This window comes from Trematomus bernacchii, unplaced genomic scaffold (genome assembly GCF_902827165.1).
Source record: "Trematomus bernacchii unplaced genomic scaffold, fTreBer1.1, whole genome shotgun sequence".
Classification (NCBI taxonomy): domain Eukaryota; kingdom Metazoa; phylum Chordata; class Actinopteri; order Perciformes; family Nototheniidae; genus Trematomus; species Trematomus bernacchii.
In genome coordinates, this window is record NW_022987973.1 from 354704 (window position 1) to 381938 (window position 27235).

At 39.5% G+C, this 27235-nt stretch overlaps 2 protein-coding genes across 5 annotated transcripts in view; one reads left to right on the forward strand and one right to left on the reverse strand.

Moving 5' to 3' along the window:
• chrnb4 (cholinergic receptor, nicotinic, beta 4 (neuronal)) lies at nucleotides 1–24929 on the reverse strand. 3 transcript variants are annotated; one of them, XM_034116098.1, is made up of 7 exons: nucleotides 9217–9347; nucleotides 5763–5908; nucleotides 3670–3714; nucleotides 3325–3434; nucleotides 2158–2915; nucleotides 1862–2070; nucleotides 1–817 (listed from the first exon to the last, which is right to left on the reverse strand). In XM_034116098.1, the coding sequence occupies exons 1-7, from the start codon at nucleotides 9263–9265 to the stop codon at nucleotides 653–655; spliced, it is 1482 nt and encodes a 493-aa protein (XP_033971989.1). In that variant the 5' UTR covers nucleotides 9266–9347; the 3' UTR covers nucleotides 1–652. The 3 variants fall into 3 exon arrangements, with proteins under 3 accessions (XP_033971989.1, XP_033971988.1, XP_033971987.1); XM_034116097.1 differs by lacking the exon at nucleotides 9217–9347 and adding an exon at nucleotides 24845–24929 and having other exon boundaries at nucleotides 1862–2915; XM_034116096.1 differs by having other exon boundaries at nucleotides 1862–2915.
• LOC117471240 (ubiquitin-conjugating enzyme E2 Q2) overlaps nucleotides 24927–27235 on the forward strand; it is a 17191-nt gene continuing 14882 nt past the window's right edge. The window contains exons 1-2 of one of the 2 annotated variants that reach the window (XM_034116100.1): nucleotides 24927–25618; nucleotides 26502–26606. In XM_034116100.1, the coding sequence (XP_033971991.1) occupies nucleotides 25460–25618; nucleotides 26502–26606 (264 nt within the window). In that variant the 5' untranslated portion in view covers nucleotides 24927–25459. The remainder of the gene's footprint in view (nucleotides 25619–26501; nucleotides 26607–27235) is intronic. The other variant, XM_034116099.1, reaches the window with a different exon arrangement.

A 27235-nucleotide genomic window follows, 5' to 3' on the forward strand; every position in this document is an offset into this window, starting at 1 on the left:
TTATGTATACACATCTAAGTTGTTCGCGCCCCACCACTTTTGTACATATAAAAACGCCTCTGAAGGTGCCACCTGCTTAGGGAAACTAACATCCGTACTCACTCACACACCGTTGGCCATGCCATCTGGAGCAATTTGGGGTTAAGTATCTTGACGGAGGACATATCAATATGTTGACTGCAGCGGCGGGGTAATGAACTACTGTCCTTCTGAGTCACAGTTGCCCCAACATCTTGCTGAAAGATGTTAATCACTTCTCAGACATATTTGGTGTATTTCTGTAACTGTTCAGCATACTTCAGTGGGGTGAAAGCTTCATTCAATCCAGGTCTGCAGTTGTCCTTAGACATTAAAGGAAATGACCTCTAATGTCACTTGAGGTCCCTTACTGAAGTACAATTTCCACCAAATAATGTGTGCTGTAGAGGGTTTTATTGCTGTCGACCATGTGGTTTTAATTATCAGGGGACATTTGATGTTGTTATCTTGCAAAAAGATCATGTCTCTTCACTGATGTACACAATGAGTTTGCATCTCACCATAGGGTTATAGGCTTTAACTAAACACAAAAAAAATACTTACCCTAACCTAATTTCTTGATTGCTGAAAAAGATAAAATGATCAAAACTCGCCCCGTGTTCTTCGTGGTTCATCATATGCGTGGAGCCTCTGAGCTGGGCTGTTGGTTGGGGACGATCTGAGTCTGGAAGACAGGCTGCAGAAATAAGCCCAGGGTGCCCGTCACACACACTATCACAAAGATCCACAGGAACATACGATCCACCACCATAGCCACATACTTCCAGTCCTCTATCACCTGCAAATATACAGAAATGTAATGAAAATTAGGCAGCGTGCAGGTTTTGGTCACAATAAAGTTCACACAGACATTTATAATAATAAACCAGAAGTAATGCAGAGTAGAGATTTGACCAAATAATCTTGATTGAGTGTTTCATAGCTGGACACTGCCAGGAATGCCTATGCAACAGAGTGAATTAATGAGTGACTAAGTGTGAGAGAGAATCTGTTTCTGAATCAAAGTTCTTTGCAAACAAACAATCTGTAAAACCCTTGTTACACATCTTATACTGTACATCTTGTCAATTTGCTGGATTATTATCTGCAAGAACCACCTTCAATTGGACTGAAATGGAAAAAGAGTCTTCAGTAATAGTATAACGTTTTCAAATGCATTATATCCATTCATAAAAATAATAATATTGCTTAGGTTAGCTTGGTCTTAGGATGCTGCATGCGAAAATATTTTAATTATATCTTTTAAAAGACATTTTCCTTATTGCTTGCCTACACTAAAAAAAGCTATTGACCTATTCATCCCATTTTTGCTGCTGACCTTGGTAGTTTTAAAATCAAGTAATTTCTCATTCCTGGTTCCCTCCTTCTTTTATTGATTTTTCAGAGGAAGGGATTGATGACCAAGGTCTGCCTTTAATTTGCTAGGTCACATCCAGTACCTAACGTTATTAGTTATTACCGGTGTCACAGAATGTACAGTGTTATACCAACACCTTTGATCCAGTTTATTGGGAACAAGAGTGTATTGACGATGGTGTCAGATTGCTGCAATTATCCATTACAGCACTTCGATTTTTGACTGAGGCTGAAATAGTGACAGAACATAGCTTCATAGCGGGATATGTTTATGTTTTTAAAGAACTAGGGATGTAATAGCTTGACATTTGTGCGCAATATTTTTAAAAAACCTAATATTTAAAATGTTCATCTTGCTAAAGTTGTACATTTGATATATTAGATTATTAAGTGGCACAAACATTACAAACAAACTTCATACCAGCATTGTATACATGCAATGAAAAGTTGAAATGTGTATACATACACTCTGATCATCATCATCTCCCATCATGTGCTCAGCCACAAAGCGCACCCCGTTCACCGCCTCCTGGACATTAGCAGCCCAGTCTGAGTTGCTTCTCGGCTGGGAGTCCTGGGTAGAAGTGAAACTACTGGGAAGGTAATCATTTGGGCGCGTGTCCCCCTTCCTGTTGGAGTGGCTGTAGCCCAGCGGAGGAACTACAGTTTTGTGTCCTGGTGTAGAGAAGGCAGAGTCGGAAGATAGCAGGGCAGAATTTGACATTGTGATACCTGTTTTGGCTCGGACTGGGTAACCCATACCCAAAATGGATCTCCTCCCCCGTAGACACCGCTGCTGGCGAAGTCTCTGGCGTGCAGAGTTATTTTGAGGGCGTCTCATGAAGAGTAAGGCAGGCAGTTTGACGAGGAATATCAGCTTGACCCAGGAAGGCATGGTGTGGGTGCTTGGGGAGCGATGGTGGACGTTGAGCACGCACACACTGGTGATAATGGAGAAAGTCACGAGCACCATGGTGAACATCAGGTACTTTCCGATCAGGGGCACATCCAATGAGGTGGGAGGAACTATCTTTGAGATCAAAAGCAAGAACACAGTGAGAGCCAAGAGCACGGAGATGCAGAGGGTCATCTTCTCCCCGCAGTCTGAGGGTAAGTAGAAGACCAGAATGGCCAGAGAGGTGATCAAAATGCAAGGAATTATGAGGTTTATGGTGTAGAAAAGGGGCTTCCTCTTAATAATGAAGTCATATGTGAGGTCCACATATGTGGGATCCAGAGGGTTGACAGTCCGTCTGCCCGGCAGCGCCAGGATATCCCACTCCCCACTGGGCGTAAAATCATCCATACTAGCCATCTCAGACTTCAGGATCAGGTCGATCTCGGTGTGATCATACGTCCAAGAGCGGAACTTGAGGGTGCAGTTCTGCAGGTCGAAGGGAAAATGCTTGACCTCGATCTTACAGGCACTTTTGTAGATGGCCGGGGGGAGCCAGTTGATGGTGCCATTGGAGAATACAATGGCATTCGTGAAAACTGTTACCTCATAGGTACCATCAGCGCTATGAGAGGAAGAAGAAAGAGGAAAAACTTATAAGAGCTTTTTAATCAATCTCCAAGGCCTGTGTAATCAACCCTGCAATCACAGCGAAGTGCAGATAAGAGGAGAGCTACTCATACTGAACAGTTTTATTGCTTATTTCCTACAGCCAAGGACAGGAAAATCAATATCAAAACCAAAATCCACAGAGGAAAGACTAAAACCTTCAATCATATATAAACTCTGTACTATAGATTCAGAGATTCAGTTTGGAAAGATAATGATGGTGATCAGAACCCATCTTAATTTTTAAATGTCTAGCTATCAGAAAAAGTTTCCCATCTCTATCCTTAAATATAGATTTCATCTTACTGTATAGAAGTGTAAAATCTTTCTGTAACATAACAATATGAGATTTCAGTGGTTCTTACTTGTTGTACAGGACAATATCTGGTAGCCAGATATGTCTGGAGGGAATGCGCAGCTTCTTGATACCTTCATACTTTTCAGGGTCCCATGATAACCTGTAATCCACCCAGTGCTGGAGAGAAAGAGAGGCCTGCCGTCAAGTCCAAATTCAAACAAGTATTTAAGACCAGCTCTTTTCTAATTACATGCTTCATTATCAGTTAAATGTGTTTGGAGCACAATTATAGAAGCAGTTTGTTCCACACAGAGAGGAAAGTGGATATGGTTTAATTCAAGATCAGGGGGAAGGACATGTATCAAGACTGAGTGGTATTACTGAGAGTATGACTGAGGTTTATCACACTTACCTGAGTGAGCCAGACATTTGTGGTCATGATCTGCTCTCTCTCATTCTGGAAATGTACAAACGAGGTAGAAGTTACTTTAAGGAAAGGTTTTCATGAACAGTTACAGTTAACATTTCAAATTGAAATATAACTGCAATTTAGCTGACCCTAAACACTCATCTAAGCCATGAATTGTTCAGAATACTCTAGAAGTGATCCCAACAAGGTGTATTTTACCATAGAGGCTAATACTGCAGTTCACAGGGCAGTGAAATTGTGGAATAGCTTATTTTAAAATACGAAAAATATGTCTAGATCAAATATAAATACAGAAGTCTATAACCAAATATTTTAGTGAAGGAGGAATAAAAAGCCACATAGCATAACATCACATACATGTTGTATGTGATGGCGAACTTAAGTAGCATAGCATCACATACATGTTGTATGTGATGCCGAACTTAAGTAGCACTTTACCTACAATAACCAGTAACAATAGCTCGTTTGCACAATACCTAGGTGTATCACCGTACCATGATTATGGAGGCTAGACGGCAAACTAGATAGAGGCGAGCAAAGAAGTCAAATAATGTTGTTAAAAAGTAAGGGAAGGAGGAAGTCTATGCTGATGTCCCCAACCTTTTTTTTGTGCACAGAAAGAATTACTATCTTGATTGCACACTGTCAGATTCTAAACAGCTCCTTTTTGTCTCAATGCAAATCAAAGGCATATCATTTTAAGGACAGAGTTGTTAATAACTTCTGGGTTAGGGTTAGGGTTAACCATCCTGTTAACTGGTATCTACAAAAACAACTGAATTTAATACCTTCACTCATCTTAGATTGCTTCTTAACATGCATGTCGGTGGCATTGTCATCACACAGCCATGACATACACATCCAATAAAGTCATACCAAATGGCAATTACTCCATGGGTACAATGCAAACTCATAAAGTGAGGCTGTGAATTATCCTTTCTGCCTTGGTCTGCAACTGGGAGGAGCCTCCACTGTAAACCAGAGGAGAGCCTCTATCACTGTGGCTAAAACAGCTTTATGGCCGCTTTTAATCCAATGTGCTATAATCTGGACATGACAGAGGCAGGGATCACAGCTGACCACATCTATCCTCCACTTCATCCATCCACTCACAGCCTCTCTGCAAAGGCTGGTCTGTAATGAACTGCTCTCTCAAAGCTTTGTGGCATCCTCTTTAGGGCTGTACATCTTCACTGGTCTCACGATTCGATTCGATTACGATTATCCTGTCACCGATTCGATTCGATATCCCATGCATCACGATGCATCACGATGCATACCAATGCGTTGCATCCTCAATTTTCTATATTACTGCACATGGCTTCTTTTTCATCAATGAATACATGCAGTAAATACTCCCTTTTTATTATTTAGAAAGTGCTTCAGAAATCAATAACATAAATGTCTTGACATTAATTTATAAACCAAAATAAATCAATTGTATAGCTCTAGCATCCATACAGTATCCGTGTGTGAAATTGTTCCATCCTCAAAAACAAAAAACGAATGCTTCTGCGGTCTAGCTGCAGCTTCTAGCAACGGTCTTCTGTTAAAAAAAAAAGGACACTGAAGGTCCTGAATGTGGCATCACAAACATGACTTGAGTCTGAACACAGCAGACAACAGGAGTATTTACAACAACAGCATATAAAAACAAAAATAGTGCATGTGGGTGCACACTTACATTCTCTGTCTTACTGTTACATTAATCCCATGATTGTAGGAGATTAGCTTCATCATATCTCAATCAGTGATTAAGTGAATAATAAAGTTTCTATCGGGTCACTATCAGCCTGTCACTCATTATTTTCAGAGGGGGGCGGGGTTTGGAGGAACACAGGAGACGTGATCGCGGAAGCTTTTTTCCTCCTGCCTTCACAAACTTTACGCACGTATCGTCTGAAAATAGCAAGAGAATCGTCCACGTCCGCATCGCGATGCATCGTAGAAACAATTAATTTCAACACCCCTAATCCTCTTTCTTTCATTCTTTTTCTGCCTCTCTCTTTGTCATCTTGTCTCCCTCACACACACAGATGCACACACATGATGGGTAGAAGTATTTGGTGCCTTACCACACTGATGAGCTGAGCCAGAGACACCTGCAGCTTCACTGGGACTCTCTCGCTCCTGTTGACCGCCGGGCGGATGAGCAGATTGTAGCGATCCTCTCCCAGCAACCAGTTCATGAGACGCTCCTCTGAGTCAGCACTGCTGGTACCTGGTGACAACATGTTTTCAAATGATTATGTTTATGCAGATGTTTACACATCCCAAACATCAGTATCAAGCCAAACCACTTGGACCTTGGAGAAATTGGACCTAGGTATCCATGGAGAGAGACTTTTATGCTCTGAAAATGTAAGGTTCGTTCTTGTTTTCAAACAGATCCACTTATAAAACAACTAAACTACTAAGTTGTTTGCAGCCACTTAAAGGTGGAGTAGGTAATTTTGGAGAAACCAGCTTGAGATCGCTAAAATTTGAAAATACACAGCCGGAAAAAATCTGCCACTTCCTTACAGAGCCCCTCCTCCAACACACACGAACGCGCACATGACCAATGAGGGCACGAGATAAGTTTGTGCACAGATGGAAGGCTGACAGGCAGGTAGGCCATCCAGTTATTTTAGCCGGGCCGGCTAAAATGATTGGTCGTGCTTTTTACAGTACTACGGCTTCCACAGATGACATTTTTTTATGGATTTTTTGTCAAAGCACTTAAGATATTCATTGCTATCGGGATGTTAAGAGCATTCCATGGAATATAACAAAAAGTGTATCTCGAGACGGTTTCTCAAACTTACCTACCCCACCTTTAATGAAACAAACCATCTGAAAATCACAATTGAATTGATTTCCCACTATGGAACAAACAAGACTACTGCTGTTAAACATTCTGGCCATTCTGGGCATTCAGATATGAGAAAACAATTGTTTTTCAGTGCTTCTCAAAGTGTGGTCCGCGGACCACTGGTGGTCCGTGAGCGCCCAATAGTGGTCCGTGAGTATATTGGTAACATTTCACATTTGAAATAAATAAATACATTTAAGTTTTCCGCACTCTCGCGGGAATATCTCCGCAATGGAGCAAGCTCAAGTTTCACTTTCGATTGCATGATATAGCCCAGCGTAAAACCTTCATCACACATGTTGCCACTTGTTTGTACCATTTTCAGGCAATTTGTAATCTGTTCTAGAAAAACGATGTGATTTTGGATATTTGTGGAGTTAGGTGGTCCGCGAGTGTTTCTTTATTGGTTAAGTGGTCCTTGAAAAAGTTTGAGAAACACTGGTTTACAACGACCTAAAAACTACATTTTCTACAAGTCACTCTTTTCGTATTTCCTGCTTTGGCACTAAGTTATCGAATTATGATACTTAAATCAATATTTCATACACTGAAACACAATAATGAATAAATCTGTTTAACAAAAAACTGTTCTTCCTCTATCTTTTGAGTGTGTCTGACTGCCTCATACAAACTGCACATAAACTCTTAAGGGAAACAGCCGCTGCCAATTAAGGAAGCCAGGGATGGCTGTGTTGTGGAAATTATACTATAATGAAGGCCCTAAAGTAATTTCCCCAAAAAGCGCAGATATTTTTCGAAGCATTTGAGTAATGTTGCTTCTTCATAAAGCCAAACCACTGGATGCATCTCTCAAGTGAGAATAGGCTAAGAGTAACCTTCGACTCCTTCTACCTCCATCCCTGATAAATGAAGCCCACATCAGGGGTGAAGACAAGCCTGATTGAAACTGATGATCAGTGCTTCTCATTTGGAGCCAAATGAAAACATGTAGCAGTAGCTCTTCCATTTGCCTTGCATGCAGCAGGTTATTAATGCCCCCACATGGTCTGAAGTAGCTGAGTCGGCTTTCTTGTGGGAAGCCCTCCAATGAGGTGGGACTGATACTAATGGGCCCACTGCTACTGTTGTCAATACTCAGCAGAGTGATATTCATGGCTGCAGAACTCCAGAGAATCAGCACATATGCCTGTTTTTCAAGCTACGTGATGCTGCAGCGTACAATTAGGAACATTGTTAGACTTCCAGTGCCTCTCCTGTGCAGTATCAAACTGTGTGTGCCATTATCGGCACACAGACTCCCGGGGCTTTGCAGGGCGTGGCATGCAGTCAGTCTGGCCGCATGGGTCAGCGCAGGCTGCCATGACTGTGCCTTTGTCAGTCACTTGGCTCAGATCCCATCCAATACAGTGGGATCTCCACAGCACTCCACAGATGGTGTGTTGTCAAAGCCCTCGGAGACCTGACAGAAACAAGCTCTGCCTTCCCCAGAGGTACAGGGCGCTATCAAACCACCCAAACTTGTGATTACCTGCTGTAGACTGCCACTGGTGTGTGTGTGTGTGTGTGTGTGTGTGTGTGTGTGTGTGTGTGTGTGTGTGTGTGTGTGTGTGTGTGTGTGTGTGTGTGTGTGTGTGTGTGTGTGTGTGTGTGTGTGTGTGTGTTTAGGTTAAATGTGTTAAATGTGTAGTGCTTTATAAGTGTTCTGTTGACATTATGTTGATCGAGAGTGAGGTCAGGCGTGTTAATGGTACATTCAGCTGTTGTGAAGTTGATAAGGTCACTCTGCACAGCACACTGAAAAACATTATTTTTCAAACGTGTATTATGTTTGAAAGCATAATGAAGTGTGTGAATGAAGCAAAACATTGGGCATAGGTTGAGTCAGGTACAAAGTATAAATGCTAATTTCATCCACTTATACTTATTGTATTGGTGACTTCAATATCAGTGTTAATAAGATTTGGGCATCTTCTTGGTCTTTTTATTCCTTTCGCTTACATGGAGAAAAAAGTAGATGTAGTGGCATTGTTTCTTTGAAAGACAAGAGGATTCACCACTTACATGTTAAACCATCTGATAAAAGGCTTGTCAGTATGTGGGATTATCAGTATGTGGGATTATCAGTATGGGGTACTCTTTATATTCCAATTGAAAATATATATCCTGTGAGATAAATAGTGAAGTAAATGTGTTTTTTACCAAGGAAACCCACATAAATGTAAGCCTCAAATTCTTCAAATAATGTGACATTTTGCTATGTGTACAATTGTCATATATTGTTGTAGAGGCAAAGTGGATGTGACCCTGCACTTGCTGTTGGTTTGATGACTAGGCCTACTACAGGCCACATTGTATGGCATGACTGATAATCAAATTACACCTAAAAAAAACATACATGCTATCCATGCATGTGTTTTTGATTAAGATAAAATACTATTTTTAAGATCTCACATTTTATTTGTAGGTTGAACAATAAAGTAAGAAATGTTTGGTCTCTGTTATCGTGTAAGCTACACAATTTACCAACTGTACTGAAAACGTAGCTTAAATCCAAATAAAGAGCTGCAATTCGACTTCGGGACACTTCACGAAACACAATCACTTCTCCCAACAGAAGCACTTTCCCCAAAAACAAATGTGGAGCTGACAAACAAATACAAGCAAAACAGTTCTAAGTAGTTTGGGTCACATAATGTAAAGAAAGACACACTTACAGTGGATCAAAGAGAAGAAGTATGCGAAGATGGAGAGAACACGAGTCATTTTTTCGGCACCATCTGCTCCGCGGGAGCTCTCGGTGATGAAGCCTCAAAGCTGCGGTGTTCCGCGCTCTTCCTCTCGGGCATTCCGGAATGATACACGCTCTCGTGCTGATGCACGAGAAAGAGATAATTGACCGAATAGCGATATCCGTTGCTCCGTGGTGTGGTTACTTTACAGCAATCCGTCCCATGAAATTCTCTGAGTTCCCTCTCTCGGGTATTTACGCTCTGCCAAAGCGCACAGCCTGCCCTGGCGCGCTGCTCTCTCCAGCGAGTCCTCAGGTCCTGCTCCCGGTCTGTGTTTGGCTAATGTGAGTGCACCACCTCAGGAGCTGTTTTAGATAGAAGGTAACATATGCCTAAAATGCCACTGAATCTGTTATTAGCTGTGTTTTGCAAATAGACAGGGAAACTTGTTGATTTGTGTTGATATAGAATACTTTTGCTTGGATTCGGTTAAGACGTGCCTGCCTGAATGTTGGGGGAGTAATAGGCTAATATACACTCATTGCATTAAGTATGACTCATATGTATTTGTCTAACATCTTTTGCCCCCACACACCCAATAATATGAGTATGTTTGGATTCAGTATTTACCTACAGTAAAGACACACAACTCAATTAAAAACATGCAGACCTGTGGATCCTCCAAGAAATTGTTAAAAATCATATCAGAGGATCTTGAGCCCAGTATAGTCACATGCCAGAGAAAGGATCCTGTTGTCACAGCATCCTCAATACAACAACCCAGACATATCTGAGAGCAGATGTCGATATAGATATCTGGGCTTAATTCTCTTCCCATTAACAATTAGCTGACAATCACAATGACTTGCAATCATTTGCTGACTTCACACTGTTTTGGCGAGTGTGCTCAGGAGAAGACAATACATTATTCTCTGGGCCTGGATGTGAGATTTAGTGAGGTGAGGTCCAGTCAGACAAGGGGCAGTGCATTCCTGGCAAGGCAGATTTACAGTCGCCACGCTACTTAAAGCCTCATTATAATGGCCATGGAACTGTGTCCGGCGTGAAGAGAAACCCAAAGGGACTCATCTTGGGTTATAAATTCTAACTCTGAAGACTTCTATTCTGGATCATTGAGAGCAGATCAATGGGACTGATTAGGTTTTTACCATTACTTGTTGGGGGCACAGTCAGATTGTTTGCACAGAATACAGATGTTTTCATTGATTTCAAACATTTAAAGCAATATCATATTGTTAAATCCAAGTCCTGAAAGAAACAACAATTGGATCTATACGACTATAGTTTTTGTTCGTTTCTACAAACTATATATTTGTTATATTACTGCAGATCATTTTGCAACATATGGGAGTGTTAAAGATGGCTAAATGTGTTTGTCCTACGGTACCTTATAGTGAGTGCTTTTCCTTAATCTCTATATGATATCGCTGCATATCCATTTGCAGAGACTTAAAACCTGTTCGAGAAAAAGGATGCATGTCTGGTTTTGTGTAGAGAATTGTGCAACTCTGCTCATACATCATTCTGAACAGTGGAGCTCAAACATCCAAGTGAAGTCAAAATAAGAAACACACATTAATGAGTTGAGGGGGGACTTTAAAGTGTACATTAATTTAATAAAAGTACTGTAAATCTCCTGTGTTATGGGTTTACTTCACCTCAGTAAATAACAATGTTGTTTTGTGTTTGGAGATCTTCAAAAAGTAAGACTGGCTTCACTGCACTTTATCACTTTTTTAAATTAAATTGAAATCAGAAAAACATATTACTATTTGTAATGCCAGACAAAATGGTGGTATAAAATGCTTAAAATAAGTAAAACCTTGCACCTACCCCCTTTTTCTATCACACTCACTTTATTATGACACGCCAAATCATGACAAACCACCAGCTATACTATAAAATGAACTGCAGTGTAGACATGAGTGGTGAAACATGACTGCTAAATATGAACCAGCTCATTTTGTTAATGGACGCCTAAGGCATCCTAATATACAGTGATGACAATTTGCACAGAAACATTCTGTGAAATACTTTCAACATTGTGACTTTGGATCAGAGAGCAAGAAAGTTGTTTACACTTTGGATTTAAGCCAGGGATCCTATAATTAATACGATCCAAAAAGGGGGCTGCAGAAAGCCTGTTACAGGTCTTTGGCACATTTTGGTTTGTTTGTTATTAACTTCTTGTTTGACATAAAAAATATTGATCATTACGATGAGAAACTAAACTTTAGAGGTGGTCTGCTCAGATTAGTTGGAGAACTATTTTAAAGGGGACCTATCATGCAAAATGCACTTTGTGATGTCTTTTATATATATATATTTATTAGGAAGAAGACAGGTGGGCACACAGTACGTACAGTCAACAAACATGTCCGTGCGGAACAATACCCCCAACCTGTAGTTCCATGAGTGAATTATGTCAACCACTACAATATATCCTATATATATATGCTAAGGTCCCGCTACTGACACGATAGCATTCATTTACAGTAGTGCACATATGTGTAATTAAACCCATGACATCAAAATCTCACTCCAGCCAGGTACCCAAAGTTGGCAACCCTGATGTACAGGATGATTCTGTTACACACACTAACCTGGGGGGGTCTACAAGTCCCGGCTGGTGTGCTCACATGTTAGCAGAGGCCCTGTTGTTTTGTTCTGGATATGAGCTGTTTTCAGCCTTTACAGACAATTTGCTCACAACTTTAAATCATTCATCAAGTTCACTCTAGCAGGTTGCCTTTCTGGATGCTCAGTGGACGAAAAATACCAGGATACAGCTCTAAAAATGATTTGTGCTTTTCATTTCAGGGGAGTTTAATAGAGTTTAGGAAAAAAAGAAAAAAAGAAGCTAAAACAGCATTTAACTCCTCATTGGTTCAGATGTGTCCAGGGTTACACGATCTGCAATAGCATCATGAAAAGACAGCATAACCCTATAAAACCTCATGAGAGTTTGACAGCGGACATGTTGAAACACTGTTAGACAGTAAGCGCATGTGTGTAAGAGATTTCTCTGTGTGCAAGGGAAGCGTCATGGAAGAGAAATGGCTAATCAAATAATTTGCTGGTGTTGCAGTACCATGTTGCACCACTGCAATCCAACCCTGTGAGGGATATATATCAAGCAGGCAGTTCATTACCTGGAGTGCTTGGCTCCTGTACCGGAGAGTCAGTCACAGACTCATGTGAAGATATTGACTGCCCACCATCCATCCCCTGCAGCGGGATACACCCATCTAATTGGTTCATTGTTTTAAGATGTTTTTGTGATGATCTCTGGATACTTTGGAGATATTTTAAGTGTGTTGTTCACTTCCTAACAGTGGTTAGGAGTGTAAAATTCAACGTGTAACATTAAGAAATTATTTTTTTTAAATACATGATGTGCAGTACTTTACTCATGTAACTGGTTCTTTGTACATTATACGACTCCACTAAATGTAACAAGAACATTTTGTAAATTCTACCCCAATTAGTTTTTTGGGTAATATTCCAATTTACTTTTAGATTAAGATATCAAATCATGATCTGAGTATTTGGAAATTGCTCAACCAACTTCAGGAGTAAAATGCAAGCAATACTATAACGCATCAAACAGTCCAATTCTCAATTGTACTGGTCATAAATACATGTTTTTTTATACTAAAACTGAACCTTTACTATTGTGGATCTGTTTAAATCTTCCACCGTTGGTCATACAATAGCCAACAGTGCTTCGACAGAGATCCAAATCTGGTTCTCTGAGTTTTAACACACAAGGTTCCCTAAAATCTATTTAAAGGCACTTGTATTTACTATAAAAGCATCTCTGCTATGCTGGTGTCATATGCAAGCTCTCTGATTATTTGAGTCACTGCAACTTGCTCATCAGCGGCCAATGGCAGGCATCCAATGTTTGGCACTTTCAGTTGGCCTGAACTGCTAAAACACCATCCAGAAACTCTGCAGAAATGCATTATACAGTACACTGACCACAAAAATAATTACTTATTGTTCATTGATTAATATTTCTGCAAGCAAATCGTTTTCATAGGCTGTTTTTTTTTTTTTTAAAGACAGTGTGGTGGAACGTCCAACAGAACAAGATGTGAACTTTCCTATGGACATGAATAAGCTACATCCTCACAACATTTGCAAAATGTTTGGGGTATGGAGGCTGTTTTTGAGTAACATTAACGTATAGTTTAAGCACAAAATAAATTGGGTTGGGGAGCAAAAGAATGCAGAAAATAATAACTAGCCAGAGGGAGGTTTTATATAGTTCACGTTTGTTGTGTCGGACTGGGAGGTCAGTAATGAATAGTCTCTGGAGAAGATGGATTAGTTCATTAATGTATTCAGCTTCTCAGTGACAGACATGATGGCGAGACTGCTCCCGAGTGTAGTGTTCAATGTGTCATACAGCAAGAGTGAGGAAGATAAATTGTCTTCCCTGACATCTGCAGATAGAGCAGGACTTAATGAGACCTCCTGAATGTACTCTGCAGGGCCATTTCTTACAGCTCAGAGAGAGGTATTAAACCACATCTGTCTTGAGGCCCAATGCCACAAATCCTGAAGGGATTCATAGGTCTGGGTCATCCCCAGAAGTCTGATTTAGAGGTGGCCTTCTCCCAATGTCCACAGTCAAGGAGCACGTCTGGTCATTTTGTCCATCCAAGCCTTTACCGATGTTGATTAAAGGCTGGTTTACCAAATTGAACGTCACAGATTAAAAACTGAGAGGCTGACAGAGGGAGGGTGCACTTAATAAAAAAAAGATTGTGAAATAAAAACAGAAATAGGGTCATAGATCTAAATGTGGCCTACACACAGAGGTATGTGCTTACTGTAAAGTATTGTGTTATGTGCGGCAGTATTTTTGTCTGACTGCTTTTTTGCATTCAAATGTCAAAACAACTCAATGGTCTTTCTCTATTAAAGGAGAGGTGTCATGGCCATTTCCACTGATCATAATTCCATTGTTGAGGTATACTAAAATAGATTTATACTGTGCAATTTTCCAAACTCACATTGGTTTCTCATACAGCATCTCTGTAAACTACGTGTATTCACTGAATTTCACTCTCTGCCTTTAACGGCTCGTTGTAGCTCCAATAGCTCCAGCCCCCACCCTCCCTGTGAGCACAGTGTGCATGCTCTGATTGGTCGGGACGTTGTGAATCGCGCTGAGCTCCGTGGAGGTGTTGTTTCCTTGTTTAGGATACATAGCGAAACACAGCCAAACTCATCCTGAGCACACACAAACTCACAGCCGAATTAAAAACAATAAGTGTGGCTTGATATTGAGTAAGAAAAAGGTTGATAAACGCTGTGAGAATGGGTCTGCAGAGAGAATTTCCCAACTGTCTGTTATCAGCCTGCAGCCAGGGAGGAGAAATCAGCAGAGCGGGTACGGCATGACATCATGCCGTACCCGGAAGAATCAAATGGACAATGACGTATCTCCAACGAGGCGTTTTGGGGAGGTATTTTCTGTGTTAGAGTTTTACTCGCTATAGGGTGTACTTTGAGGGTTTTGACTCTGCACACCGTTTACATGCATAAAAACCTTCATAACACACAAGGGGACGGGTAATAACCAGAAAAGCATGACACCTCTCCTTTAACAGAACTGTACAATTGATCCCCATTTGTCACTGTGAGGTCTTAAAAAGTCACTATTTACTGACATGCATCCCCACAATTACAGCTGACTAGAATCAATTCTTTCTGCCCTAGATGGGATCCTAATGTGCTTAGAAAGGTGTGTCTAGCTCCCAGACAAGAGCCAGATCGAAAGCAAAGCCATGCAAACTGTCACTATCTGTAAATCTCTTCCTTCTGCTTCTTTGGTCACAAGGAGTTGTTAGATGTCAGTTAGAAAACAAAGGCTGCCTCGGAGAGACAGACGAAAGAAGCAGATGGTACAAAACAAAGTTAAGAAACAAAAAACAAAAATGTAGGTTGGTTAGGGAGATAGATAGATGTTGCCAAAGATCACTGCGTAGCTGTCAAAGGAACTGTGAGTCATAAAATCCACATTATTTAAAATCATTCCTCAATGTCCTCAGACAAATGTAAATTAAAAAGGATATCATTCCACTAGAAAATGGAGAGAGAACACTTAAAATAGGCCACATGTTAATAGCTTTTGTTGAAAATGATTTCTGATGCATATCAATCTTTTCCTACGAAGCATTGCAGTCTTCATTTCTCGTGATTGCCTGTTCTCGCATGCAGTGAAACAAACATGTTAGTGAGTAGTAAAAGATGTGGGGTGAGATGCTGTTTGGTGATGCAGATTCAACATATTGATTATTACACGACTCGGGCACAAAATTAACAAAATAATTAAAAACCTTCACCCTAAAGTGTAGAGGTGGTTTACGACTGCTCATAAAACCCGTTACCAATACCTAAAGTAAAGTGTCTTTTAGATGTCATAGAAGTTGTTGCTCTTTTTGGAATATAATGTCCTTTGTATCGATATTGCAGCATGAAAAACCCTAATGCTTCATCCAATCCTCTGAACGCATTTGGGTTGAACAGGAAGAACAGGAGACATTGGTCCAGGCTGGACATTATTATGATGGAGTTTAACTGACAGCACAACTCTGGTCTTATTGGACCATGGAAGCTGAACTCCTCTAGGGACTCATGGTGAGGTCACAGCTGTGCAGATTCAATCAATGGCTATAAACGCTGGACATGAAAATGACCCGCCTGGGCCTGACCAGGAGTGTGAGATGGGTAATACACCACCATAAAGGGGTCCCAGCGGGAGGATGCATCTTTAGGAGCACAGCATTTAATCCACTGTTGGTCGGGATGCAAAACTCATTATCTATTAGTCCATTAGATTGAAAAAGAGCAAATATAACTTGAGTCTTTGTTGTAAGTCGTTTTTAAGAAAAATGTCATAATCACAGATTGCATTTTTAAAGTATGTGAGTTCTTAACTTGGATGCATGTGACACTATTGCGACCACCATAAAAAAAATCACTAAATCAGACATAACTTCATTATAGAATAGAGAGTTTTGTGAGGGATTTTACTGACCTGTATGTGACTGCAGCTTTCATGACGCAACGATATCCTTTTGGCTGTTGCTCAGTGGATACCTTGGGTTAATGACATTTGGCCAGGATTATGTTTCTGTGATTCAATTCGGTGTCTGTGTTACCATCAAACCAACTCTCGAGGGAGAGGGATGGAGAGGATAAAGACTGTCTGTCATACATGGTTCCAGAGACCACAGAGGCTCTCATCCTCACAGAGAGCTCATCCTGGGGGGCTGGGTTCAGATGGTGAAGTGACTGATTGCTGTGTGTCTGTGTGGACTGACTGCTAATGATGCTGGGCAAAGATAATCAACTAACCACAGGCAGCGTGGCTTGTTGTACTTCAAAATAAGGGAAACAGATTGGATGCAAAACAACATATCCCACATGGTAATCCAACCATCCATCAATTAGGTGTACTCGAATACAGGCCAAAGGGGATAGTTTGTTATTTGTGGAACGACTCTAAGGTGTGCCGACATACAGCAGATGCTTTTTATCCTGTGTCTGTCTCTCATATTGCACCATACTGTGATCTTGAATAGGTAAAATCATCAAATAAGGCTTTTCGAAGAACATATAGTACAGGTTGCCTCGACTAATTATGCATGCATTGCAAAGCCAGTCAACAAGTAAATATTATTGCATTCCCAATCCATCCATCAAGCCAGCCTGCCAGCACTGTAACCTTAAAAATGACAGATCGTAGCAGTATAATAATTTAATTCCTTGAATTTCATGGATCCCAAAGTCTGCAAAGTCTACCTTTTAAGGTGTTTTTTTGATTGCAAAGTAGAAATAAAAAGCAAAAGTTTGTTTTCTGAGGAATATGAATCTTTGCTTTCTGGCAGAGAGGTAGATGAGACAATCGACAACCCTCTTATGACTTCCAGTTAAATGTAAGGCTACAGCCAGCAGGCAGTTAGCTTAGCTCAGCAAAAAGATGGAAACGGGGTGCCTGACTTTGTCAAATGGTAACAAAATAAGCCTCCTAGCTAATCTAAACATCAATAAAATCTATTTCCTTGCCCCGAGCAGTCTCCTGGACACAATTGAAAGCCTCTTGAAGTTACTGGTTAAGGTCAAGGACACAAAATATGTCAAATTGTTGTTTTTGCACTTGTTAGCTAGCTGGTTTCCCCGGGTCTAGAATTTGTGCTATGCTAAGCTAACTGGCTGCGGGCTGTTAATTGTGTCATCTTCACAAAGTATTTTTTATAGATGTTAAATATACTTATCTACTTACTTAATGAATCTTAAAATGAAAACGCTGCAAAAATCAAACTGAAATAAATAATAGCAAAACACTTTGTGAAGTATTCTTGTTCACTTTCTGGCGAGAGTTACATGAGAAGATTGATAATGTCCGGAAATACGACATGCTGATGTTGGCTAGAAGTCACAAGAAAATAAATTGTATGTCTCATGCCCTTGAATGTTAAGGAAACTTTTGAGACATTGAATAGTGATTCATCTCTTCAATGTGGCATTGTAATGCTTCTGTTCCCTTTTGTTTATCGAATCTGAAGACATAAGATAAATCCTTTTTCAGATAGAAATCTTCACGCTATAAAAATGTGACTGATGACTGTGACTAACGATGAAGGAATAACCTTAATTGGTTTGAATGAAAATGCTTTTCTTTGGCATTGGACCAGAGAGCGAGGTTAAGAGGATGTCCTTGGCTTGGTTAGATGTATGTTGTAATCTTCGTATTGATAATAATTTAGTCTGGACTGTTCATTAATGGCAGTGTAGCTGATATGGAGGACATCCAAATAAAACGTTTGACACGGCTTAAGGCTCATAAGTACCGAACAGTATTAGGGTAAGATATATGTAAACAGAGAAAAGACTTGACATTTCAAAAATAAAGTAAAAATGTTAGCACGCACACTTTATTCTTGAAATACAAAAGAAAGTTACATATTTTCCTTCTCTTTCCCTGGTACTAATGTTCTACTGTTAATAAGCATCTTAGGAAAAAACGTTTTTTTTTTTAACTTTAGGGACCTGTAGGCTATCAAAAAACTTCTCTGCTTAACTTTATAGAGAAATTTGACCTGTCTGAAAAGTTGTTTTTTTCAGGCGTGACTATTTCCCTCGCTGTTCTCCTGTTGAGAGCTACAGAGAGGTTACAGACTGGTCCACAGGTAGAGGTAAATTGGATGTGTCACAGCTCGCAGATGGTGTGTTGCTTCCCTTGAGACCCTCTACTTCTTGAAGTCTCCACTGTGATCAGAATCATTGGTGGAAAGTGTTATCTGCCACACACAGCTTCTCAGCAAAGCCACCATATGTTTCCTTCTCTCATTGTGTGAGATCCCTCCATCTACTCCACAGCCGCCCATATTCACAGGACTGAAAGGCAGACAGTTAGACGTCTGGGGGACAATCTTAGAAATGATCCAGATTGTCCTGCTACTTAGGCAACATTCTCATGTGAAAGAAAGTTCAAAATATCACGCATGTCTGAAAAAGCAGCATTTGTAAGGTTCTTTGTGCAACTTTAGATCAGTCAGATTCATGAAACAGATCAAATTGTTGTACATTGTTTTAATAATCCTAATCCTACTATTTCCGTCACAACACATACATGACATTAGATTCTATAGCAAACACCAACAAATTAGTTTTACATATAGCAAGGATGAGGATGGTGTGATGGAAGGAGTGCATTGTAGACCATATTTTAGATTTTGTATATATATAAGTTTAGACTCGTCTGTTAACCTTAAGGACAGAATACTGTATGTCATAATATGTCATAGATTGTTTCTTTAAAAAAAGAAATAGTTTGAAGCCACCCCTGCAGTCCTGCTGTCCAAAAGAGCGATTTAGACAAGTTAGGCAATCTGAAACCCACTTTTTGAAGCATATTGAGGTTTTCAAAGTGATTCAGATAAAAGCCATTGACTTCTGGCTCAGTTTCACAATGTCAAAGGGTTTAGTGGTTACACTGTACACTCACTCTAATGCAGCGGCTTTTTGATTGACGAGGCAAATGATTTAATCAAAGTTTGATATCCAATTCAACTTTTGGTGGCCGCTCAGTACTGAGGTAGTTGATACAGTAAGTGTATGCTTATCTGTCAGCACCTCAATCATAACCCTGGCCAGGCCTGAGTAAGTGCTACTCTCTGCCTGCATGTACTGCTCCCATTTCAGGCCCGTTGCCCAGCTCCAGGCAGAGTATGATTTAGATGATATTTGTCCTCTTAGCTAATTGATTTAAGCTAGGCCTCCTTTCATTGTCAGCCTGTCAGGGTCTCCCACTGGCCCCGTAAACTGTATTAGCATTAGGATGGATAGATTGTCAGTGCTGCACTCATTTACGAGACCCCTTCCACCAGCCCATTTGCCTCTTGCCAGAGCAGCAGTGCCCCAGAAAGTAAATAGACGTTGGTTTGAATGTGATTAGGCAGCATTTTACTTGGTTAGCCCACATGAGGAACAACAGATCCCACTGAACAGCGATGCTCCACAGATAACACTTATCCAATTAGATTGGCACAACACAGTCCATTTATCCATTACCCTGTAAAACATATGAAAAAGACATGACTTTACAAATATAAGGATGGCCATCAAACAAATTGTCTTTGCTTTTTAGGCTGTTATATTGGCATTTCACAATACAATTCTAACACCTTTACTTTATGAATCTTACAGATTTATTATAAAAAGAGCAAGGTATGAACATCACACTAACCGGAACTCAAGATATAAAACCATCACACAGCATCATTGATAAGATGTGCTACATTATTAAAGTCAATGTTGTTAAAGCTGTTTCTCTCATTCTTCTTGCACATATTGCAGCTGTTATGTTTTCACTACACTGTCTCCAAACTTAATATTGATAACTGAATAAAAAACAACTCATCAATGTGCTGCATCTGTTACCCTCCTACATTTTAATGTAATATGCTTTTGAATACAAAGTGTCACACCTATAGATGTCTACTTCCAACCTGACTCATAGCTTTAACTTTTTTACTGATGAAGTAAAGTACTGTTTAGACACTTCTGGCGATGCCACTGCTCTTCAAGGTGACATTTGCTCTTCATTCATTATTTGAAAGTAATTGCCCTCTGTGGGCTCATTAGAGAAACACTTAAGTCGACCAAGACCCATGAAATTGACAGGCGCTTTTTTAAATGTAATTATGTTTTGGAAGGCAGTGGTGTAAACATTATTATTCTTTGGTAAAATGTTGGCTTAGCCACAATTGCGTACTCCCATTTCAAACCCCCTTCAAACCAATGCTCGTGTTTCAGCGTATTCTGAGCGACCTTTTCCAACTTTATTAAAGCTTAAACATTTAAAAGCCAACAGGAGAGTCTCTTTTCAGAAAGGCTTTGCTGCTGTATCATATATGCTTAGCTGAGACACCGAAATGCAGTTAACACCTAACCAGAAGAGCAAAGAAGCATTACAATGTAGTACTTAATTTCAAAGATAAATGCTGTGTGTTAACCAACTACCATGTCTGGATGCTAACCATTGTCTCAGTTACTGTTTCCTTGAAAAAAATAAAAACAATTGTTGAGATTGGCCCAGTCTCCTCTGACAAACTGCCCTGCTGCATGTGGAGGATCAGCAGTATGAAAACAACTGCTTTGGCTATCCATAGCTAAACATCTAAACACTTCTGACTTAAGAGGGATCAGTTGGATCAATTTCACTTGTATTTTACTGTTGATTCTATGTGACTGGAGCAAAGGGAAACCCAGGTATTTTAACGTTAAATTAAGTCCTACCTCTTATTCACACGTAATGATTTGTAAGTCAGAATCAAAATGGGATGACGGAAATAAAACATGAAAGTGCATTTACATCTTATAATGAGTTTTAAGGCATGTAAAGCCTCCATGCTGCCCATGTTGACCTTAGCTATGGTGTTGTTCATAAAGAAATCATAGAGGCTGTAAATGGTGTGAGATGATTTGCTCTTGCTGTCTGGGATGGAATGAAGAGACAAGGCAGGGTTTTAATTAACTTTTCATCAAGTGCAGATGGAGGATGGAAGAGCAGGATCAATCACAGAGGACACCAGCAATCTGCCTCTTTATTAGTGCATACACATGCCCGCTGTGACAAACTGCATGTCAGATGCTCAATCATAAAACACGACTGAAAAGACCATCAGGATTCAACCAAAGACATTTGTTTGATTTTGTGCTGACCCTTGACCCTTAGCACTTGCCTTTGTGCCAACCCTGAAGACATGCTCTGTTTAAAATGTATATAAACTCAGCCTTACATATTTATGAATAATCATTGTAGGTCTACAATCCATTCCTCAATTGTCTGCATCCTCCCTTTCGTTTGAATGACGGAAATACTGTTGGTGCAATTGATCAAAAAAACACAAATTATGATATTTTACCATGCACACATACACGCATAGTGTATTTGTTGGTTTGTTATTTACTCACAAATTTCACTGATTACTTTACTTGAGGAGGACATAGTCTGGTGTAATTAATACGTCTGACAGTAAGTCAACCTCTCACTGGCTGTGTTAAGGTGCAACACGTTTAATATTAAGGGTTAATTGATTTTGGCAGGATGTTGTACAGCTGCTATCTTCTATAACATGACATCAATACAGTAGACACATGTAGAGGACAAGTCTCTCAACACAGTGTCCTCAATAAACAAGCAATGCAGAGTAATTACACCCCAATGATGTAGACCTATTGATCTACCTGCTAGTGAAAGTAGGAAACACAGGTCAGCAATATTTAAAGGGAATTTTGATAGGAATGTGAAAGATTAGTTACAAATAAAAATTTAAAAAAACACTTAAAAGGGATATTTCTTATTCTTCATACTTAATGATCAGGTCTGTAAGTCATATAATCCAACTATACAATATTGATCAAAACGTGATTTATCGTCACTTTAAGCTCTTGTGAAGTCTCCTGCTGCTCGTGACTGATGCAGTGAAGTGTCTTTTCTTATTTCTGTAGAACATACATTTATATCCAGAAGTAGGCTGTGATATAATAATACTATATAAAACAGAATACAAAATAATTTCCATCAAAAATCACTTAAACCTTTGTGACCAACTGATCATTATGATAATAGTCATGGCCAAAACACTGATTTCTGAGTTCTCAAGATTCATTGCACAAACAATAAACATGTACAGAAGTGCACAAAGGCAGCTAGAACCCCTCAGTCATGCACCCATTGGCATACAACATAATCAAACAATATGTGGCTCACAATTTGTGTTCGCCACATCTATCATTGTTGATTTTACAACACCACCTCCACTCTTGCTTCCCAAACCCCCTCAAAATGAATTACAGTGTTTGCTAGACCGGAAACCTTGACCTTTCCTGAGGAACCATTGCATTAACAAAGTCCCTGACACTCAGTGAGTGAGTTCAGGTAGAGTGTTGGAGTTTATTGCACACAGTTGCAATATTGTACACTGTGAAATGAAGAATTTGTCAATTACTGTGGAGACGTACGACAATGCTGTCAAGGGGAAGTGCTCAAACTGCTCTCGGTCTATACACATCAGCAGCGACCTGCACACGTTTTGATAAGCAAGCCAACCACTCCTACCCACACTTTTAGTTTATGAGCCTTTCAAATGACAAATCAATATGTTGTTCCTCAATATGGAGACCTCAAACTGAAACACATATCAAAAACTGAAAGCAGCATTCAACACACTGCTACAGATTGATCAGTTTGTACATTTGCATACCTCTGCTCAATCCGCTGAATGTAAGAAGTATGATTTACAAATAAAATAGACACTAAGCACTAAACTTCTTCCAGTAATGTTCATGAGAGTTGCCTTTGTCCTCAACTGTCTATCGCAGAATACTACTCTGGGGAAGGCCAAACTAAAGAGATGTTATCACTGTTGAAAGGGAGACCCTGTGATAGCATAATAAGAGGCGACAGCACAGCAAATCTCTCCTGATAACAGACTCACAAAGGGAAAGGCTTTTAAAATGTGCTTTTAAGGTTTGGTGTTCTCTCTGAAACTCACACAATCTGTTTAATTAATTTCAGGACTAAAACATATCAGCTTCCTTAAGAATCTTTGCCATGCCCAGTTTTAGATATGAAATCTTAAACTAAAAGTCAAGCATTTCCAAATTTGAATAAGAGATAGCAATCTAAAAGAAGGATCCCAACAAACAATGACATTGTCAAAAGACTTTTGTCCTTTGTTGTTTGTCAAAATAATGTAAAAATTGTAAGAGAAACATATACACAAAAGGGAAATGTAGGCATATGAAGCCTGAATCCTAGTCACCAGTGAGTAAAGAACCGTATCAAGGAAAGTATGTTTTCATAAGCTTATTCATCTCTAAACCTAAACCAGTTGTTCAGACCTTGAGCCACCACTTCCTCCTAGTGGGCGCCAGGTACTACTACACACATGATTTGGTAAAACACTGCACTTTTATTTATATTTAGGGAGAAGGAGAGAAGGCATGTGTGAAATATGGCTTGTTATGTTCCTCTTTGTTTCCTTTTACAACCCAGTATGCATAAGGCGGTAAGGAAATTATATGTGGGCTGAACAGCCATTGAATTCTTTAGGGTCAATATTTATAAGGCCATATTCTGTACTCATGAGGAAGTAACATTTAACAAACAGATTTTATGATTGGGGATATATCCTTGTAAGACAAAACCCAAGATCACACAATCCTGATTCTAAAAGTGAACATGCATTCATTAGCCTACTTCTTTACAAATCAGATGGCTGGGCTCACACAGACTTACTAATGAAATAATTTTGGATGGGGATATCACATTTGCTTTTGTTCCTAGAAAGACTATTTTGTGAAGCTGGCTAAACTTTGATATGATCATTATTTTCATTGTTCATGTCCATTATTGTTTATTGTCATCATCTTGGCTACTTGGAGAATGTAACATATACATATATAAACACATTTGTTATGTATTAATCTGTTACCTATAGTCACGGTTACATGCATTATGTTTTATGTTAACCTGTTAAGTGCAGGAAACCAGTAAACAAGATGTTACAGACATGTGTCTTGTTTCTGTTAAGATATTTAACAATTAATGTATAATGAGTTGGAATTATATAACCTCATACAGGCTGAATAGGATTCATATGCTAAACTGAAAATTATACATCAAATGATATGTAGACAATACTGATGTAGCCTAGCCTAAATAGAAATAGTCAAACAAAGCCTATAATCCATTGACAAGGACGGTCTTTGCACATTTCTGTAACAATTTATAATTAATTGAACAACTAATTATTTTCTGATCATTTTTAAGAATGACTGCTGAGTCACAATATCAAGTAAGACCGACTTGTGATAAACACTGCATCAGATATAATTTCCAGGGTAAATTAGGCCTAAATATAATGGATCAGTTTAATTCGGTTATGTAAAATAGGATGCAGGAAATTGAAAATTGGAATTCTCCCTAACAAAAAAACAAAATCACTTTGCTAAATTGTTTATGTATTTTATCCACTGTTAAAACTTTCCTTTATTTTCTTACCTTGAAATAATGTGTTGACGCGCTGTATGCTGGGATTCTGCGGGAACGGGGAGGTTGCACAACGCCATCTTTAAACCCCACAAGAGGCCAGCTACAGTTGTACACCGGGATGAAAAACACTATCCCTCTACAGCGGGATATAAGTTCAGATCGTGGACATGGTGTGATCTTTCCCCGGTTGAGTCATCTATAAAGATCTTCTCGATGGGACTGTGAAGGAGAAGGTCACAGGACACAGTGAGAGCCCTTAAAGTGTTGTTATCACAGACAGACAACAACAATAGACGGAAAGACAACAACAACGGACTAGCTCGCTAGCTCGCCCGCTAGCATCTTGCCAACCGCTGCGCTGTTTTCAAACGCTAACTGAAAGCTAGCTAACGTTAGCTAACTTAATCTGCAAATCTATCCGTTTGCGCTGACATTTAAACCGGACGTTGCTCATAGCTGGTACTGGGTATCAAGCTACATCAACCAAGGCAGACAGCCATTCCTTGCCCACATTTAAAAAAAACATTTCTACTGACATTTGTGTTGTGGCTTTAGCTAGCTAAAAAAAGAGCTAAGTCCCGACTTCTCCCCCTCCCCAGCGGCCCGGCCGGAGATGCGTGGAAGATGTCGGTGTCGGGGCTGAAGGCCGAACTGAAGTTTTTGGAGTCCATTTTTGATCCAAATCACGAACGTTTCAGGATCATTGACTGGAAGCCTGATGAGCTGAGCTGCCAGTTTAATGTGACTGGGGAAAAACTGTTAATAATCCACTGTAATATAACGGTAAGGGGATTTATACACTTCCCTTGTTGGGTTGTTAGCTAGCTGAAGTTAGCTGGTTAACGAGCTAACCAGGTAGCAGTCTACCATCAGGACTGTGCAATTTGATGCTATGCGGGACATGTTTTGCGTAGTTTCATAAGCCAGTGTCAATGGTAGCTACGCAGTATTAATGGGGGGGAGGGGGGGGTTTGTTGTTCTGACAATCCAACATTTTACAGTGCTGCTAAGCCCGTAGCTGTTAGCTAACGCCGCACTCTGAATGCTAATGTCGCCACTTCAAATGTTACGTTATTTAATGATTTCTATGTTTAGCACTAGGTCATGCTAGTTAACACGGAGATGTAGAGTAACTAAGTACATGTCCTCAAGTACTGTTCCTAAGTACCATTTTGAGATACTCGTACTTTACTTGGGTAATTACATTTTAATTGCTACTTTGTACTTCTACCTCACTACAATTCACAGGTTACACACACTACATTTATTTAATACCTTTAGTTACTTTGCAGATTTGGATAAATTAAAGGAAATACAATTTAAAAAACATTCATAAGGTACCCTGCTGTTTGCAAAGTAATTAAACACATTAATGGATCAATAATCATAATCAAACATGATTTATATTATTAGAAAATGGGCCAATCTGCATAATGAGTACTATTACTTTTGGCACTTTAAGTATATTTTGATGCTAATAGTTTTATACTTTTACTTATGTAGCATTTGCAAGGCAGGACTTATACTTTTAACAGAGTATTCCTACACTGTTATTTCTACTTTTACTTAAGTACAAGATAAGAGTACTTCTTCCACCTCTGCTAGTGTATATAATTCACATTTATTGATGTAACTGTCTCTCTTTTGCTGTGTCCCATGTCTTTAGGAATCTTATCCATCTACGCCGCCAATATGGTTCGTGGACTCTGACGACCCGAGCTTGGCGCAAGTTTTGGAGAGGTTGGAAGATGTGAGAAAAGGCAGCACCCTGGTAGTTATTTTTAATTCTTTTTTTCACTGTGTCAGTCAACAATGTATGTACCATTTCTGAGGATCTCCTGACAAAATAACTTAATATTGCCAGAACATTTATGTTTTGTGTGAACATTTATCAATAAACATACAATAGTAGAGACTGGGGACAGTTGCAACCCCTTTTTGCATCTATCTGAGATACTCAGAGATTATTCGGACCAGACCAACATATTATTTATATATTAAACTTGCATATGTGTGCTAATTCCCCCTACAATTTAAATATTAATATATATGATAGATTGCTCACAATATACATTTGAAAGAAAAAAAGTCAGATGTTGCAACGAACCCCACCCTCGGGACAGTTGCCACACACCTCAGGGATGGTTGCAACATGTTTACATTACTCTACTTTCACTATCACTAACTATTAGTGATAATAACTACTATTCACTAACCCTTACTTTCCTTATTTGTCTCAATGAGCATGATATTCTTAAATAAGGAATTGTCATACAATAATATTATAGTTTTATTTATATATACAATAATAAAAATAGCATTATTTAACTGTTTTATTACAGATTTTCATTACACTGCAGTAAACATGCAACCTTGGGATTTGGTTGAACTACCCTCATT